General features: G+C 40.7%; 1 protein-coding gene across 1 annotated transcript; it reads right to left on the reverse strand.

Moving 5' to 3' along the window:
• Nucleotides 1-1647: 1647 nt before the first annotated feature.
• On the reverse strand, nt 1648-17209 carry LBH (LBH regulator of WNT signaling pathway). Its single transcript, XM_015820950.1, has 3 exons — nt 17190-17209; nt 14896-15019; nt 1648-4178 (listed from the first exon to the last, which is right to left on the reverse strand). Exons 1-3 carry the CDS (start codon nt 17207-17209, stop codon nt 3990-3992), a joined length of 333 nt encoding a protein of 110 aa, XP_015676436.1. The 3' UTR covers nt 1648-3989.
• Between the last annotated feature and the right edge of the window lie 1188 nt (nt 17210-18397).

Consider the following 18397-nt stretch of genomic DNA (forward strand, 5'->3'; position numbering starts at 1 on the left):
TTACCTTTTCTACTCAGCATAATTTGTATTTTACGGAATCTATATTTGTGGAACATAAGAATAAGATTTAAATACTATACATTCAGAATAACCTCTGTGTGTGCAGTTGCTCTTCTGCAGCCGTGGATGGGTGGAACGAGAGAATGGCGATTGGACATACCAGAGAAGGTTCAAGAACTGACCCACAACTCCTTGATGAGGAAAATGGCTTCACTGTTGTGAAGAGGAAGTTTTATTGTTTTGTATAAGCCTATTTTCTATGCAACATTCTTGGAAAGATCAGTTAGACTGACACAAAGCATAAAGCTCTCGGGATGGGGATGAGGGAATACAGAAACTATCTAATTTTTATGTTAACCCAGCATTATGTAGCAACAATTCCTTGAAACTAACTAAAAATAAACAATACCTCCTCCCACTTTACTTCTAGAAATACTTAAAGAGTTATATTTCTCTCACAAGTTGTTTATTAGTAATGATGTTCTGTTACAAATATAATATTCTTCATTTTAACCAAAAGCTCTAACTTGAAGAGACACCATTTGGGCACACCATTTGACTCAGTGCATCTATGGATCAAGCAAAGAGTTAATTCATACTTCAGAGTCCACTCAAAAAGGGGCCAAAACTGTGGGGCCTTCTTTGCAAAGCAGTGATGCTCCGCTTCATGGCATCTTCCTGACTCAGGGCCTTGAGATGATACCAGGTAAGAAGAGAACAAGATGGCTTTCCTCCAGCCAAGGAAATTTGCTTTGCTTTGGCAGAAATGTGTTTTAAGTGTGTACATGCAGAAAATTGACAAGGGCCAACCTGGTGGATAATTGGCTATGCCTTACTACTTAAGACCACCTCTCAGGGATGTCAAGGAGTGAAGGGACATCTTAGAAACAGTTTCCCCTACCCTACTTCTGAATGTTTTGATTTACTTATTTTAAATTAAAACTATTCCTTAAATGCCTTCCATTTGCTATATATTTGGATTTACATTTATACAACAGCCCAATAAATCTTAGTGTTAATGTGCAGTTTTGGTTGTGTTCATACCCTCCAGGGAAACTAGCTAAGGAAATGGTGCAAGTATTGCTCCAGCAGGAGCCCACAATGATTCTGCCATCACATGTTTCTCACATGTCACAAGAGTTGGATAACTGAGGCAGAGCATAACTGCTCTGCCTGAGGTGCAGGAAAGTAGCAGAGGTATTGGATAACTGAGGCAGAGCATAACTGCTCTGCCTGAGGTGCAGGAAAGTAGCAGAGGTATACTGTGTCGGGATGAGATTCAAAGGCCCAGTGACATGTCTACAAAAATGGCTTTACTTATCAACACAGGGTTGGGACATTGTCACTACCTCCATTGTAGAGAATAGACAAAAGGATTTTTTTAAATAAACAAATAAATAAAACCAGATCCTCCTGGCTTTGGTGAAAGAGGACAGTGAATGTGCTGTCACTCTACCAATGGATTCTCTTCTCCATCTTTGCCATAAACTGAAGGTACGATTGCTCTGTTCAGTGAGAAGATTCCACCTTCATCCAAATTTGTGAGAAATATTTATTTAAAAGGCTATGGGAAAGCCAGAGCTTTAAATAATGTAAATAAATAGGACACCTCTTAAGAATTTGGAAAGCATTTTCAAACTTTATTTACAACTGTCACAGTGACAAAAGTAGTTTGAAAAAAATGCTAGCTTTTTCCCTGAGGCTCAAAAAAGAATTTTACAGAAATATAGAATGTAATATATATAACAGGAAAAGTTCCACTGGAGTGCTTTGTTCCTCAGACACATTCAAAAGTGACAGAAATACAAGCAACAACTGTTATCTTTTAAAAAAGCAGAAAAATGATATGCAAATATTCAAAGACAAACAACGATCCCACTCTGTCCTTAAGCATTAAGGATTTTTGTTTTTCCGAGTCTGAGTGGTTAACATTTGACAACTGCAAACTGGGACAAAAAAAATGGAGAAACAAAAAGTGACTTTTGAAGGAAAAAAAATAGGGCATTTTGGGTTGGGTGCAAGTGTGAAAGCTCATTGTACTGAACAGCAAGACAAGAATAGACTCAAGGATACAAAAACATCTGGATCCATCCATTTTAAAGCAACCTTGACAAGTGCAAGGGTGCAAGACGAATTTCAGTGATGCCCAAACATCCACCAAGACAGGTAGTATATGTGTTACAGGTTCTTGGCTGAAAAACACACACACAAGAACACTCAACTACATCCCTACAATCTCACATCCACATGTAACAATGATTCACAGCTGTTAAGTTATTGCCATTATGTGGAAAACACATGCGAGACGAGACTGAAAAAAGTAACCCTGCTGATTTCAACAAGCAACTCTAACCCATTACCAGCAATTTCACTACTCATGAGGTATCAAAAATAAGTGTATGTGTGTGTAAGCGTGTGTCTTTTATATATAGCACATATACAGAGTTCCAACAAATTAGGAAAGGAATGGAAAAGATCATGGAAAACTAAGGATTATTTTGACTATCTTGTTAAGGCTATAATGTTTATACATTACGAAGTTTTAGTTTCTCCACAGTTAATATGGAATCATTGGCTTTTAATATCTGAAAGCCGTACTTGAAATTTCAACTTTGTGGAACTTCCTGTCAAGAAGTCAGATACTGTTTTTTTTTTTAATGTGGCTGTCAATATAGCTTATCCAACTATTTGTTTGCCTTCTCAGAAGAGAGATATATGGGACATGAGGAATGAGATGATAATGGGCAAATGAGAATCTGTGAACAAGGTAAGTCAATCAAAAATCCTTGGTTCAAAAAAAGGGTTATCTTCTCGACAATACTGAGATGCTGTAATACCTTTTGTTTTTTTAAGGTAAGTCCTGCTTTCACCATCCTGCTTTTAAAGGGGATACCGATTCTCTTAAACTCTTCCTATTTAACATCCTTGTTGGCCCTGTACTATAATCATGAGGCTTTGATCCAGCATTAAACACATGACTAAATTATAAATCAGTACTTATGAAAAAGCTGCATTTCACAGCAACCAGATGCATTATAACAGAGAGAGTTAAACAGTAGCTTCAGTAGCAAGAAAGAAAATATTACTTATTTTCCATATCAAAATCTCCTGAAGTTTTTCTGAAGAAGCATTTCTTCCAACCCCACCTCCCAAACAAAATAAAATGTGATCTTTTACAGCCTAAACAAAATAACTGCAGAACAAGTAGTAAAGGCCATTTCTATAGTCAACAGCTCAATGGCCATACAAAGCTATTCACTGCGATGTTAAAATGCATGCTTAAAGAGGTGCCAAGAAAAAAACAGACATAAAAATATAGTTTATGTGCAACAGGTGAGCAAGCCAGTGCCAGACCCTGCAGCCTGACAAAGATGGTGTGATTTTTAAGACGCTAGGCTGTACAAGGCCAACCTAGTTATTGACCCATTGCTCCTCTATGGTGTTCCGCAGGAAAACTGCCTAACTTGGTAATGTCATAGGAGCATTTCAGCGGCTTGTCTTCCAGCCTCCAAACACATGCGCACATAAAACCAGAAAAAACACTATGAGAAGGCAAGATTTTGAGAGATGAACACTATTCTCATGCATTTGTAGCCAGAGGCAGTCCCTTACAGAACTTAGCTGCATTTATATTTGCAGTTATTTCTTCTAATACCACACACTTCAGAAGAAGCATGCTTCCTGCTGGCCTATTCCTCCACCAAAGCGCCCTCTAATTTCCTGGCTGCCCCAGGCAACCACCACAGAATTCAACAATGATCTTGAGAAGGGCAATCATTTTTGGCTTGCTTTGCCTGCCCAAACTTTCTTAGTTTTAGCTGGAGATTGTCACATCAAGCGCTTCAGTTCTCAATAGAGAATATGAAAAAAACTAAGATCTTGCAGGTGCAAAATTGAATGTCTTTTGTAGAAAAGACCCTTCAGAAAGCTGTTCTCTCCTCCTCAAGATGACCTAACATCTTGAGTAGAACAGAAGATCTTCGGTGCTTTTACTGCTCCTTGCTCTCTTTCTTTGCTTCATCACAATTCTGTTCCTCTTCTTCCTGAACCAGGAACTCTTCAGGTGGCCATCTTAATTCTCCACTCTCTACATCTCCTTCTGTTGGCTCCACCACAATGGAAGGAAGACGGTCCTTCAGCTTACAATAACGATCAAAATCTGAAGGGTCAGGGAAAATCTGAAATAAGAGATTTACAATAATCAATGTCTCCAATCCAATGTATTTTCAGTAGATTTTCATTTATTCACAGCTATCCAAGTAGCCCCCTGTAAACTTCAAAGATGAAACATTTTTTAAACTTAGGCTCATTCATATCCCAAATTATATTATTATAATTAAACTGATATTATCCCTTATTGTAAGATTTAGAGCATAGTAGGCAGCTGTGATTCTCAGACAATTTTTTGTTGCTTTCCTTTAGTGATCATTTCAAAGCCCTCCAGATGTTATTGATCTACAACTTCAGCAGTAGGCATGCCCACTGGTAAGAAATGCTAACAGCAATGTCTAGGGAACCAGAGATTCCCATTAATTTCTCTCTTTCCTTGCATTTACTAGTTGGCTGGAGGAAAAAAGAGATAGTTTTACCCCCTTTGGCATTGATGGGATTGCTTGCCTTTGCTCATCTGACTAGACCTAACAGGATGGGTAAAGTTCCCTTCTATGAAGCAATACCATCTAGCAGAATGCAGGAGATATGCCTTCTCTATCATAGCACCTGCCCCCATGGAACAACATTCCTCTCAAAGTCTAGATGATCCTGACCCTATCCTTAAGCTGCCAAAGGCTTTGTTTTCCCTCAAGTCTGGTGATTATTAGTCTGCCATTTGATTGGCAAAATAAAAGGGATTTTTTTTAGACCTCATGAACATTGCATTGATTGTTATTAGATTTTTGTAAAAAAATGTTTACTCTCAACTGCTGTATTTATGAGATATTGACCATATAAATGGTCAAATAAGGAAAGCTCTCTTGGTGCATTTTGTACACATAAGACATTAGGAAAACTGATCTTCAGGTTACTCTAATGTCTATAAATAAGTATCAAATGTGATTATAATGCACAAAGAATCCACAATAAAACAGATGTCATGTCCATCAACTTCCTGAAACATCATTATATATAATTCAGTTCTGGAGCTAGGTCTAGGTCACCCATAACGTATGAATTATGGCAATACTTGATAACTGGACATTATCAAGCAACCCACTATGCTTATGTCTCAAATTCTCCTCTTGAAGGGTTGTTCGTCTCTATTCCTGATACTCCACTGGATTCTTGCCAACATCAGACCATACACAAATATACTTTCACCCATTATATTAAATAACCTGCTATTTTACTCTGGCCAAGTTAGCATTGCCAAGATGTTACTATTGGCAAGCCAGTATCTTGATAATTCCACTGCTTCACTGTCTGAGCTCTTTGCAGATACTCAACAGGTACCATTTCCTTAGTCAGTTTTTGCCACCCTAGTGTCCCCCAGATGTTTTAGACACTAGCTCTCAAGCCAGCACCTGCATTTGACCTAAAGATACTGAGAACTGCATTTCAACAAATTTGAATATTATGTAAATATACAACTACTATGCTAGGTAGATATTTCCAGATATCAATTAAAACTCATCTGGAAATAACTGCAATATTAATGTCTGATCTATTCCACTCTAAGAATTTTTCATCCCATCAGTCCTACACTGATCACTTAGAAAGCTATTATAAACCAAGCTGAAGTTTCCATCTCACCATTAAAACATATCAGGTGACCAAACAGACCCTGTATAGAGTCTACAGGTTGTGTATAAAGCAGTGGTGGCGAACCTATGGCACGGGTGCCAGAGGCGGCACTCGGAGCCCTCTCTGTGGGCACACATGCCGTTGCCCCAGCCTTGCCTCCCCCCGCGACCCCCTCCTCACCAGCACCCCCCTGGAGGAGAGTCACTCCCGAGCGTGGCCCACGTGGAGCAGCGCAGCCAAGAACATGGCAGCTAGGCAGCGTAGACAAGACTCTGCCCTCACACCTTAATGCGCACAGTTGATGCTGTGGGGCGTGGGCAGAGGGCGTGGCTGCCATGGCGCTGCTGGGCTGTCTGGGTGATCTGCGGCGGGCCCTGGAGGCAGTGAGTGGCCCGGCGGGCAGGCAGGGTGGGGCGGAGCAGGGGCGGGGCAGGGGGTGGAGCAGGGGCAGGGCCAGTTTTTGGGCACTCAGTCTCTAAAAGGTTCGCCATCACTGGTATAAAGCATTAGATTTAGCTAACTATTGTTTCCCATTCAAGAGGGGGGGAAATGTTGGCATTTATTTAAAATTGCTTTCCTCAGCAGAACATTTCCAAATTGTTCAGCACTACAATTCCCATTATCTTCAACCAACACTATCAGATGACTATAAATTTGGGGGGAGAGATGAGCTGCAGCCAAGCCCGAAGTTCATAATTTGGATAAGCCAATATACATCCTCAGTAAGGGAACAAAACACCTCCTATATCTATAATGAACAGCAGCACAGGACAGAACAGCATTAAACCTTCTTTGTTATGGCAAGCACATTAGGTCAAAGTGGAATAGCCATTTTGAAAATATGCTGACCTACCCCACATTAAAGCAAGGAATAAATGATTTCTTTAAATAAACATCCCCCCAAATATATATGTTTGTGTGTGTGATTTAAATAGCCTAAAGAATCTTATCTGTAACAGCTGCACAGATAGAAGAGGTCAGGATTTTTCCACTAAGTCATGCTTTTTTAAAATAATCAAGGAAGCATAAAAATGAGATGTTGCAATTGCACTCAAGGATTATGGATGGGCCAATGGAAAATAAATGAAGTCACATTTCCAAGCACATGACAGAGAAACAAGCATAAGCTGTCAATAGAAGCAAAGAAACAAGAGCCTTTGCATAATGACATTTTAATCCATGAAGATAGTCAGCTGAATATTGCTTGCACTCTTTATAAGAGGAGGAGACAGACTTAAAAACTATCTTTGTGGTTTCAGAGCTGAGCATTGGAGTAAACATTGTCTTCCTCTCTGAATGCTAACTGTACTTTTAACCTAGCATCTCCTTGAATTAAATTCCTGGTAATTACTTGCAAACCATATAGTTTTCTTGCAACTTGATTTATCGCTGCTTTCATCCGGGATAGTTTTTCAATTTCTCAGTCTAGTCTACAACTCCTGAAAACTCATGTTGTTTTCCTATCCAAGTCTAACCAGATTCAATCCTGGTTAATACTGGAGATCAGCTGTGAGGTACTACTATCTGCTGTAGACAATTACCCTCTACCGTCAACAAATATATTGAGTCTACAGCAGTGGTTCTCAACCTTTTTAATGCTGCGACCCCCAACCGGTCGTAAGTCGAGGACTAAACCGATCGTAAGTCGAGGACTAAACCGGTCGTAAGTTGAGGACTAAACCGGTCGTAAGTCGAGGAATACCCAACCGGTCATAAGTCGAGGACTTTCCCTGCCCGGGAGCACCGCGCATGCGTGGTTCCGCCCCCTGCGCTGGCCGAGGCGTAGCTGGCAAGCGGCAGAGACGGAGCAGGCCGACCACCAGCTGGCCCAGCTCAAGGGAGGTAAGGCACCCGCTGGAAAAGGGGAAAAAATGGCAGACAGCCTTGCTTGGCAACCCCCGTGAAATGGTCGATCGACCCCAAATGGGGTCACGACCAATAGGTTGAGAACCGCTGGTCTACAGTATCTATCAAGATTAATCTCAAAATGCAGATTTTATAGCTGAAATATAGACACCTATCTTTCCTACTTCTACCCATCACTTACTTTTTGTTGTATCTTGCTTGTTGCTAGAATCCTGCATACTCTTTTGAGCCATTTTGGTTCAAAGCAAGTTATAGACTTGGTACTTTTTCCCCAAAAGCCCCTTGTTATTGTCTACCATGTTGCTTTTGTTCAATTTTCTAGAGAGAATGTATTGCAAAATCCCTTTCTGCTCTGCATTATATATATATATATATTTATTAATCTTCATCTATGGCAGCAGTAACATTTTTTTTTATAAAACTAAACAGTTAAACTCTTTTTCAGGCAACAAGAGACATAGGATGTGGACTGATGCATTATGAATGTATTCTGTGTCTGCCATAGGAAGAAGATCCAAATGTCAGGAAAAAAATCACTTGTTCAAATACAGTAATTTACCATTTAATATTATTATTTTATTTGGAATATTCATAGATAAGAATACTTATTTGCTAAGCACCTCAAAGGGAGAGAAAAATAAAACTTAAAACTTGAAGATAAACATCTTTTCCTGTGCCAAGTGACACCCCACCCCCTTCCTCTAGAATTGACTGAACTTAGCCCCAGAATGGAAAAAATGCTTAACCAAGCCATGCTAGTAAGAAAAACAATACTACCGAGAAGAGTTTATAAGCATCTAGCTATTGACTGTGACCCAGTCCATGCAGCCTACAAAACCTTCACTAAAACTAGCAGTAGCAGGCAGGGACATATTTAGTCAGTGCTATCTGAATGCAGCCCAACCCAAAGTTACTGATGGTACTATCTGGTTGCAACCCCAAGCATGTGCAACATGATTCAGTGAACCTACCAGTGACACATTAAGACTACTTTTTGCTACTCCATTAGGATCCACTCCTGTGAATGCAAAGGCCACAGGTTATCCAGCTGGTCCATTTTGACTTTGATGAACACCAACGGTATTAATGGTTCAGAGGTTTTGGTGCTGTGGATCTCAGGAAGGTTTGTCTTTAACAGTGTGTAAATCAACACCCACAAAGACGGTCCAAAACAAACAAATGTGCTGTGCACGTATATCAGAATTGCTTCTACTTCTACAGCCGATAGATAAGAGATAAAGAGGAGATCTCACTACAAGACATCACCCTGGCTTCATTTGTACACATAAACTTAATACTGCTGCTTCACACAACAGCTCGGGTTGCTTTTGCATCAGCTTTGAGTGCCTCCTGTCATCAGGATCAATGCATTTAGTTACCACTTCTTCGTGGCAATTTCAATTTATATATATAGAAAAAGAATGCTTGCCTCAAAATGTTGTTTATTCAACCCAGCTACCACAATGAGAGGCTCCCTCAATGGTTATCACTTCAGATTCCATTGAGGGTTTTTTTTTTTGTTTTTGTTTTAAAGGAGTTTCAACACATCATTATTTTGACAGCAAAGCAGGGATATTTTAGTCAACTTCAGTTTCAAACACCATGATTAGTGCTAAGCTGTCATTAACAATCAAACTTGGAAAAAGGACATAGTCATTTCCAGGTAGAAAGGATAATAGGAGAACATAATGGATGGGACCCCAAATTTAGGCTGAAAACTAACAAAACCTTTGTTTCAATATTCAAACAACATTTTAAAAAAGAATAAAATTCACTGAGCAAGAATGTTGGGATATCCATTCCCCATTAAATTAGATCTTGCCACTTTCAGCTGTATGTTGATATTAATAAAATGTAGAGGGAGAAGAGTTTCCATACATTACAGCATTATTACACAGTTCCAAACTTGTCCTTCTTCCGATGAAGAGGGCAAAAGTCTATGTATATTCTGGATGTTTTTCCTGGCTTCCATTTGCTATTTATTTAGCAAAAGAGGCTTTCTCTGACCTGGCACTTTCCTGGCTGTTGGACTAAAGCCTCCAGCATCCAAGCAGCATTGGCAACTCTAGTTGAGGGATGGCTGGAAGCAGTAATCCAGGACATCTGCAGTTTGCCAGGCTAGGGAAAGCTCCGCTAAAGGATTGCTAATTTAACAGTAACATTAATCACTTTCAATAATCCTGGACTTTATTACTTAAGGCTGTGTTGAAAAGCTCCTCCACACAAGAAAAGAAATAACTTCTGTCAGAAAAGAAAGCTAAGCTAGTTTTTACGTGCAGTGCATTGGGGTGGGGGTAGATTGTGAATTTTAAATTAAAATGCTTGTCTGAAATGGTACCACTCAGATAAGCTAAAACTGGGTGAGGGTTCAAATTTAACCGATAAAAATAACTGTAAAAAGCTTAAAGCTTCTAGAACAAGGGTAGGCAACCTAGGCTCTTTTATGACTCGTGAACTTCAACTCCCAGAATTCCTGAGCCAGCCACGCTATCTCAGGAATTCTGGGAGTTGAAGTCCACGAGTCATAAAAGAGCCAAGGTTGCCTACCCCTGTTCTAATTTAAGACAAACATTATGCATTCCAGATGCTTTGGACTACAATTCCCATGCTTCCTCATTCTGCACAAGGCTCATGAGAATCAAAATCCAAAATCAAACCGAGTACAGGTAGTCCTTGACTTACAACCACAATGGAGCCCATAATTTCTGTTGCTAAGTGAGACATCTGTCAAATGAGTTCTGCCTGATTTTACGACCTTCCTTGCCATAGTTGTTAAGTGAATCACGGCAGCTGATAAGTTAGTAAACCGGCTATTAAATGAATCTGGCTTCCCCATTGACTCTGCTTGTCAGAAGGTTGCAAAAAGTGATCACATGACCACCCTGGGACACTGCAACCGTTGTAAATATGAACCAGTTGCCCGACATCTGAATTTTGATCACATGACCATGGAGATGCTGCAAAGGTCATAAGTGAAAAATGGTCATAAGTCACTTTTTCCAGTGCCGTTGTAACTCTGAATGGTCACTAAATGAACCATTGTAAGTCGAAGGCTGCCTGTACCCTCTTCTTGTCTCTCTCTCTCCCCTTTGAAAGAGAGAGACAGCAGAGTTGCCGACACATCCTCTCTCTCCATACTGTATGTGATTAAATGAATTTATGAATTTAATTTATAGTTATCAGTGGTGAATAGCTAATAACTAAGAGTTAATAGTTACCAATAACCTTTTTCTCTGAAAAATGATGCAAAACTTCAAATCAAAAATACTTGTAAAGAACCAAGCCAAAGTCAAGCAATGGAAAAGCTTGTAGAGCAACATCTTCAAATCCACTCCAGCTGGATCACTTATTTTCTATATTTATCCCATTCCAGGTTATCTAAAAGGTGGTCCAGTAGCTTCAAGAGGCACCTACTTGGTAGTTTCCAGAGTGGGCTTCTAAGAAAAAAAAGTGTATGGCAGGAGTCCCCAACCCCTGGGCTGTGGCCCACTACTGGGCAACGGCCCATTCAAAACCGGGCTGCGCAAGTGGTGGGGCGCTGCACACATGTGCACGCACAGCTTGACTTGCGCAAGAGGCCCGGTTCTCCTCCCCCCGCCAAGCCGTAAAGGTTGGGGACTGCTGGTGTATGGTACCATTTGGTAATTTCCAAAATATGCCCCCAACAAAAAAAAATTGGGATGGGGACTTAAGGGGCAAAATGGGTAGTTTTGCAGATTTTTAAGGCATCCATTTCACCTTTTAAAGCTTCTTAAAAATTCTTTCCCAAATGGGTCCTGGCTCCACCCACTTTGAGGATACAGCCCCAGGCATGGCTTGCAAAGCCTGGCATTGTTACTTCCTGGAGTTCCTATCCCAGTCTTGAAGACAGATGCTTTGCTTATTCATAAATGCATTACTTAGCAGCTGATTGAGAACTCAAAACAGGAGGGAAATAACTCTCTGGATCACATTTGAGTTGTTGAGTTGTTCCTGATTTGATTGGAGCGGGCAGCTATTAGTTTGGGGAATGCTGACATTTGAAAGTGCACAATGCAATACAGACATTCTTGGTAGGAGTAATAGATTAGGATGAGATTTTTTCTTCTTCTGTCCATCCTAGAAATAAAATTATGTTCTCAGGCTGGAGAATTCTTTATGTAGAATCAAAAACCATCAGAACAATACTGCAGCAACCTTCTAGAAAACTGCAGTTCTCTTCAGCTTCCAGTAGCTTCCTCTTTCAAATTCACAAGGAGAAAAAAAATGGCTCTTCTAACCTCTGAACCAGAGGTGTGTGTGTGTGTGTGTGTGTGTGTGTGTGTGTGTGTGTGTGTGGTGTGCATGCAGATTAGTATCTACCATCTGGTGTATCTCTAAATGTCTTCTGAGAGATAACAAGGAACCTACAAGTCCCAATTTTATAGAAGCAGAAACTCTGAAGATTTAAACATGTTTTAAAGATCTCAACTGTGTTCAGCTTTGTGTTCAGGTTCACCAAGAAATCCTAGAGCCACCATTTGTCATTTTCAAGTCATGTACTGTATATGCCTGGAGTCATGGTGCTTTCTAGCATCCAATGATTTTGTCTTGCAAATATATAGACAACCAATACATCCATACTGTAGAAGTTTAGATAATCATTTTAGCATCCTAAAATGATCTGAACTAGAGGTACAGACATAGCACAAGTGAGGATGAGGTCAAAGCCAAAGTTCTAGTCATTCTAAATGGCATTTTTTGCCAATACAGCAAATGAGTTTCAGAGGTTTAACTCACTTAAATCACTGAATTCTAGCTTCTGGTTTGATCAAAGTTAATGGCCACAAACATTTTCTAAATCAAGTTCAAACCACATAAATACCAGTATACTTATAAGAGACTATGCCATGTAGCATGACCTTAGAATTGTTTTTGTTCTGTGAGATAGAGATTAAGAAAACATTCTTCAAAAACACCTTAAAATCTGAATTGCTGGCAGTTTGCATGATTTATGAGCCAAAATATAGTCATAAAATCATCCCAAGTCCAAACACTGCCAAGCCTTTTGTGGGCAGGAATAAGCAAAAGGCAATGAGCTTAAGGCCATTGATTTAACAGGGCTTCTGCTTCACTCAGTAGAAGTTGTATTGGTAGTCTAAACATATTGAACTTAATCCAGCTGGCCAAAGTTATCTGAAGCACAAAGTTTACTTATTCTAATACAAGTCAGCCTCAAAATAGTTAAGACCCTTGAGCCTTACACTGGAAATTCATGTGGCTTTTTTCAGTTCTGATGCAATGTTTGCTAACTGTATTTTTCCACTGGGATTCATTCCAAAATTAAGGGTTTTTTTAAAAAAAAAAAACACTGTTAAAATTAGCCTGAAGTAACAAAGATTCCTTGCACTACCATTGCACCTAAAGGACATTAGATAATTGAACGTGAAAAATAAGTCAGAAGTGACCTACACATCTTCCATTCAAAGGACAGAGCAGAGTTAAGAGCCGCTGAGGGGGGAAAACCCTAATGGGTGTTAGAAAATGCTTAAGTAAAACCTACTATGGCTTTTCAAAATCGAAATGCCACTTTATACAGAGCAACCTACATTTATTTATTCAGAAATATGTTGAAAGGACTTGAGTAGTATTCAATCAGATCAAAGCCCTATACTGTACAGCTGGTTAATCTGCCTCTGCAGTGATCAGCCAGATCACTATTAGTTATCCACAAACTGGATCAGAATGGCAGTATTCACTCATGCCTGTAATTTATGCCTTCTATATGCCGTTCACTTCCATTTCAGGCTTACAAACACTGATATAACAACATCCGAAGTAACCAATAATTACATCCAAATCAAGAATTTGTTAAAAACAACAAAAAGTCATCAAAGCCAGGGTAGAAGAAATGCTTTAAGGCTATACACTAGCAATAGCAATAACACTTTGTAGTGCTTTATAGCCCTCTCTAAGCAATTTAGAGAGTCAGCGTATTGCCCCCAATAATCTGGGTCCTCATTTTACCAACCTCAGAAGGATAGAAGGCTGAGTCAACCTTGAGCTGGTCAGAATCGAACTCCTGGCAGTGAGTGGTAAATTAGCCTGCAATACCGCATTCTAACCACTGTGCCACCACAGCTCTTAAACTAAAGTATGTTACTGAATTATAACAAGGAACACTTACTCGATGTCAAATTTATTCTAAGTTCTAGGAGGCAATGTAAAAAATAGCACACTTAGAGGTTCATGTTAAACATATCAGTGGCAGGCCAGCAATGAAGTTGCTTTAGTTCAGGGAGTGATATGATGCCATGAGTGCATCCTGGGCCAGGTGCAATCTCAGAGTCATCTTCAAGGGCCACCCTCTCCAGGATTAACACCAAATTATTACCCAAAGGTGATAAAAAAACCTTCTTCCCAATGATCTAAAACAGTAATGGCGAACCTTTTAGAGACTGAGTGGCCAAAAACTGCCCCCTTCCCCCACCTCCCGCCCTGCCTGCTCTGCGCCCGCCCACCCCCGCCCCGCCCGTTCGCAGGGCCATGCACCTCCTCCATGGCCCGCCGATCACCCAGGCAGCCCTGCAGTGCCATGGCAGCCACGCCCTCCGGCCACACCCTGCAGCATCATCTGCACACTATGGGGTGTGAGAGTGGAGTCTTGTCCCTGCTGCCCAGCTATGTCCTTGGCTGCGCTGCTCCATGCTGGCCGTGCCCGGAAGTGAATCTCCTCCAGGGGGGCTGCTGGTGAGGAGGGGACCATGGTGGGAGGAGGGGCTGAGGCAACAGTGCGTGCCCACAGAGAGTGCTCCGAGTGCCGCCTCTGGCACGCATGCCATAGGTTCGCCACCACTAATCTAAAACACATCAGAGATCCAACAGGACATCTAATTCTTAATGGGAACTGCAATAACTCCACATACATCCAGATTAAATCCATCTCCCATATTCTGAATGAACCTAATAGTGGGTATTGAGAAAGATGTAGCCATAATGTTTAATACCACTTATATCTTATAAGAAGAAAGTCTGATCCTTCATGAATTTATCTGCTGAATTACTCAACAGATCTTTTTCTTTGAACTGTTTATACATTTACTTGTAAATAAATCACTCCAAGAGCCCTCCAAACCCAAAAATACACTAGATTCTGTGCTTTCTAACTGCTCTTGCCAAGGAAGCGTTACAAATAGCTTTGTAAATTTTAAAATATTGAGAACTAATTCATCAGCCTTCTAAAAAAAACCTACTATCTAATCCCAGCTGAATCCATTAGCAATTTGCAGTTAGCTAGCTGCAATACCATTTTTTGTATGGCAATAAATTTACCTGATAGGATAGGCCATCCTTGCGGGGGCTTAAACCAATCTCATCCATAGTTGGAGCACTCATCACCTCAGTCATGTCAGCTGATCTCAGATAATCAGGGCTGGAAACAAAGACAGAGAGACACCTTCAGCAATTACTCTTTTATTCAGCCACAATTAATAGTAAACAAGCAAAGACGACTTAGGACTTCATATTAATAAGGAATTCTAATACAGATTAAGATACTTAACCATTTCAATGCATATATCCAGTCTTAAGTCAGAGTCACCTTGATATTTTGGAAAAAGTACTTCAATCTATTTTGGAACAGACTGAAAAACACTGTCCTACAGATTCTGTGAAGGCTTCAGAATTAAGAATTATAAACCAAAGGCATGACTCTTGCTTTGCATTTTTATTGACTGAGCCACTAAAGGTTTCAGATTGATTCATTCTATAGCCCTGGTTTTAGTTTCAGCCTTACAGTGTTTCCAATATAATTTATTTTGAAAGTAAAAGTAGATTTTCATGCATGCAACTTCTGTATGTTAGCATGTAATTCCACCTCAATTTCCCAGCACAATAATTGTTAAAAGTTTCTTGCACCCACTTAAGTTTTAATAGAGATAAAAACAATGCCATAAAGAAATAGCATTGCAAGTTTCACTGGCTGTTCTACACTGAAAGGCATCTTTTAGAATACTTACTCCAGATAATATCACACAAGAATGTGAATATAAAGAATGTGCACCCATCAATCATCAGTGGCCAAACTATAATGGGTAGAAGGTTTTATTGTAACAGTCAGACATGAGACTGGTCTTTATTCCTTGCCTATTCTTACAGTACCTGCTGCTTTTCTAAATTAATACTTTAAGTGCTACAAATACTGAACTGTCCAGCATTAGCTTTGTTTAGCTTAAAAATAATAAGCCAGATCATCCCAAGGAATCACTTCCACAAATAACGATTGTTATCATTACAGCATATTATAATTCCATGATACATATCATACTTTTAAGTTATAACAAGACATTTCTGCTGCTGGTAGGAGCTGACACTTTTATATTTTGATTGGACAGACTAAAAAAAGTAATAAAACATTATTGGAGACATCCAGAGTTGTTTGAAAGATGGGCGGCCATATAAATATTTTAAAGAAAGAAAACAACAATGCATGTTCCTGCTGCATACACACACACACACACACACACACAAAGGGAAGCAACATCTAGAAGAGTCAGCCTAGTTTTGCATATACCAAGTTACACAGACTGAAACAACAGTTGATTTCTTTCTTCCCCAATTTCTTTCCTTTCCACTCTTTGTCCCTTGGTCTTAATATCTTAGGGATCAAGACTTTCATCTTGTCCTTAGAATACATACACATCTTACTTCAGCCCCACCTACCTAATGGGCTGCCACAACTCTCTTCACAGCAAGTTCAGAGAAAACTATCACCATCACTTGAGCTCTACAGAGTTGGTGAAGAGGCAACAAGTTGGTCAGCATTATTTATGAGAATGATTTAGAGCTATCAGTAACACTGTGGGGTAGTCTTAGAGTGTCTTTGTTTGCAAGAAAATGGGGAAATAACTGTGATAGGGATTAGGGAACCATCCAAGTTGCAGTGTCTGGCAACAGAACTATAGGTAAAGCAACAAAGAAAATCCACCAAGATAAAATACATCAGTTGCCAGAGATCTCAGCATTTCATTTCAGAGGAAAGATCACTTTCCTGACACTGTTTCTGCACTAGCTCTTTCAGAAGAGATGCAACGCACATTTTAATCGTGTCATACTTGCCACTTGTACTCAAGACTACTGGATTCTGGTAAAACTGCTAAGAATTTACTGTCTGCCAAAAGGTATTTATTATTCTAATGGCATTTGTCAAGAGAAGCGGTAATATACAGGCTACTGATGAGAAAGAGACAATGAGAATATATGCACACCAGGGCTTAATATCTGAGGGAGGGGGGGGAAGCTATTTTTCCCCTTGTGCTCTCTGCCAAAAGGCAAAAATACTTTTAAGCATCCTTACTTACATCAAGCCAGCCTTTCTTGAAAACATTCCAGGAAGGCAGTTATACAACTTTGCCGCAGCTCACTCCTCTTCTAACAACAAAGAAATCGGGCTGCACTCAGTTCTAAAGTGTGAGCCTAACCCACTGAATGCACCTGCCATAAAATGCACATTTGGAGCTCCCCTGTTTTTGTGCAAGACCAAATTTTCAAACTGGGGGGATAAATCCGACGGAACCAGGAGTTTCTGAACTTCTATCCAGAGCCCCTGGCTCTCTATTATGGCTTACTGTACAGTGTTCACCCACATTCCGGATTATGGATCGGGGCTTCCGAGTTAATTGAAACACCCAGAAGGCAAATGACAAAACCTTAAATCCATTTTTTTCTCCCCACTGTCCCCCCCTCCCTAAAATCAAGGTTACTACTTCCCAACCGGAAGAATAGTTTGGTCTAGTCACCAGGCTAGAAAGCAGGAGATTTGTGAGTTCAAGTGCAGCCTTAGCCATGAAAGCCAGCTGGGTGACTTTGAGCCAGTCACTCTTCCTCAGTCCAGCCCACCTCACAGGGTTGTTGGGAGGAATATAGGAAGAGGAAGGTTTGTTGGGATAGGTTTGCCGCCTCGAGTTATTTGTAAAAGTAATAGAGGCAGAATACAAATAAACAAAAAGCAACAATTGTAGCGGCACCCAACGTCTGCAGCCTCCTGCCTTTGTTGATCGTCTTGAAAGAAGCAGCTGTTTAGCAGCAAACTTCCAACAGCGACTGAGTTTTCTCCAGCTCGACGTAGCCTCTTCCCCACCATCTGTGGGGTGAGGGGACAGGAGAGAAACCCCGATAAGGAAACGTGGGGGGGGGGGGAAGAGGAATCTTCATTGCTATCTGCGGAATTCTTCTAACAGGCCGGTTCTTTTGTCCGGATTCTAATAACCCTGATGCCTCCCCCACTTCCACTCTCCAAAGACTGATGGGATAGTGCTCCATAGATATTTTTTTAAAAAAAAAAACCCTAGGGAGCTGGAACAGTTGCAATTAGGAATACCGAAAAAAACCCAAAACAGCTGCTGGGTCGTGTTTTTTTTTGTTTTTTTTTCTTCTTCACAGAAACCAAGCCAGTAGCTGTTTTGTTTTCTCTCCATGGAGCTCCAGCTGGAAGACATTAACACTTGCTGACAAAATCCCCCCCCCCGGGGACATCGCAAGCAGCCAGCCTCGATCCAGACACCCCCCCCCCATCGCTTTTCTCGAGAGGAGAGCCGCCGCCTCGCCCCGCAAACGAGTCCTCTCCACAAGCCTCCTCTGGCAGGAAAGCCCAGATCCGCCTGAACTGGGCTTCTCTCGGCGCGGGTGAAGCGGAGGACAACCGAGGGATGAAAAGCAGCGCCTTCGGAAGTAACCTCTCCTTCTCCTCCCGGCAACAGGACGTGCCGCGACTGCTAAAGCAGGTTCCCCGGAACGCCACCCGCCGTTTCCGGGTAGACTCGGGGGCTCCCGAGAG

Source organism: Protobothrops mucrosquamatus, unplaced genomic scaffold, assembly GCF_001527695.2.
Source record: "Protobothrops mucrosquamatus isolate PMUCROS unplaced genomic scaffold, P.Mucros_1.0 scaffold1223, whole genome shotgun sequence".
NCBI classification, from domain to species: Eukaryota; Metazoa; Chordata; class Lepidosauria; order Squamata; family Viperidae; genus Protobothrops; species Protobothrops mucrosquamatus.

What these genes read in the sequence shown, in the direction of transcription:
- LBH (XM_015820950.1), bottom strand. Translation starts at nt 17,209, where the DNA reads ATGTGGGTGAACACTGTACA. An exon ending in ATGTGGGTGAACACTGTACA is followed by an intron (nt 15,020 to 17,189) that starts GTAAGCCATAAT and finishes TAATTGCTGAAG; the next exon opens with GTGTCTCTCTGTCTTTGTTT. An exon ending in AGGATGGCCTATCCTATCAG is followed by an intron (nt 4,179 to 14,895) that starts GTAAATTTATTG and finishes CTCTTATTTCAG; the next exon opens with ATTTTCCCTGACCCTTCAGA.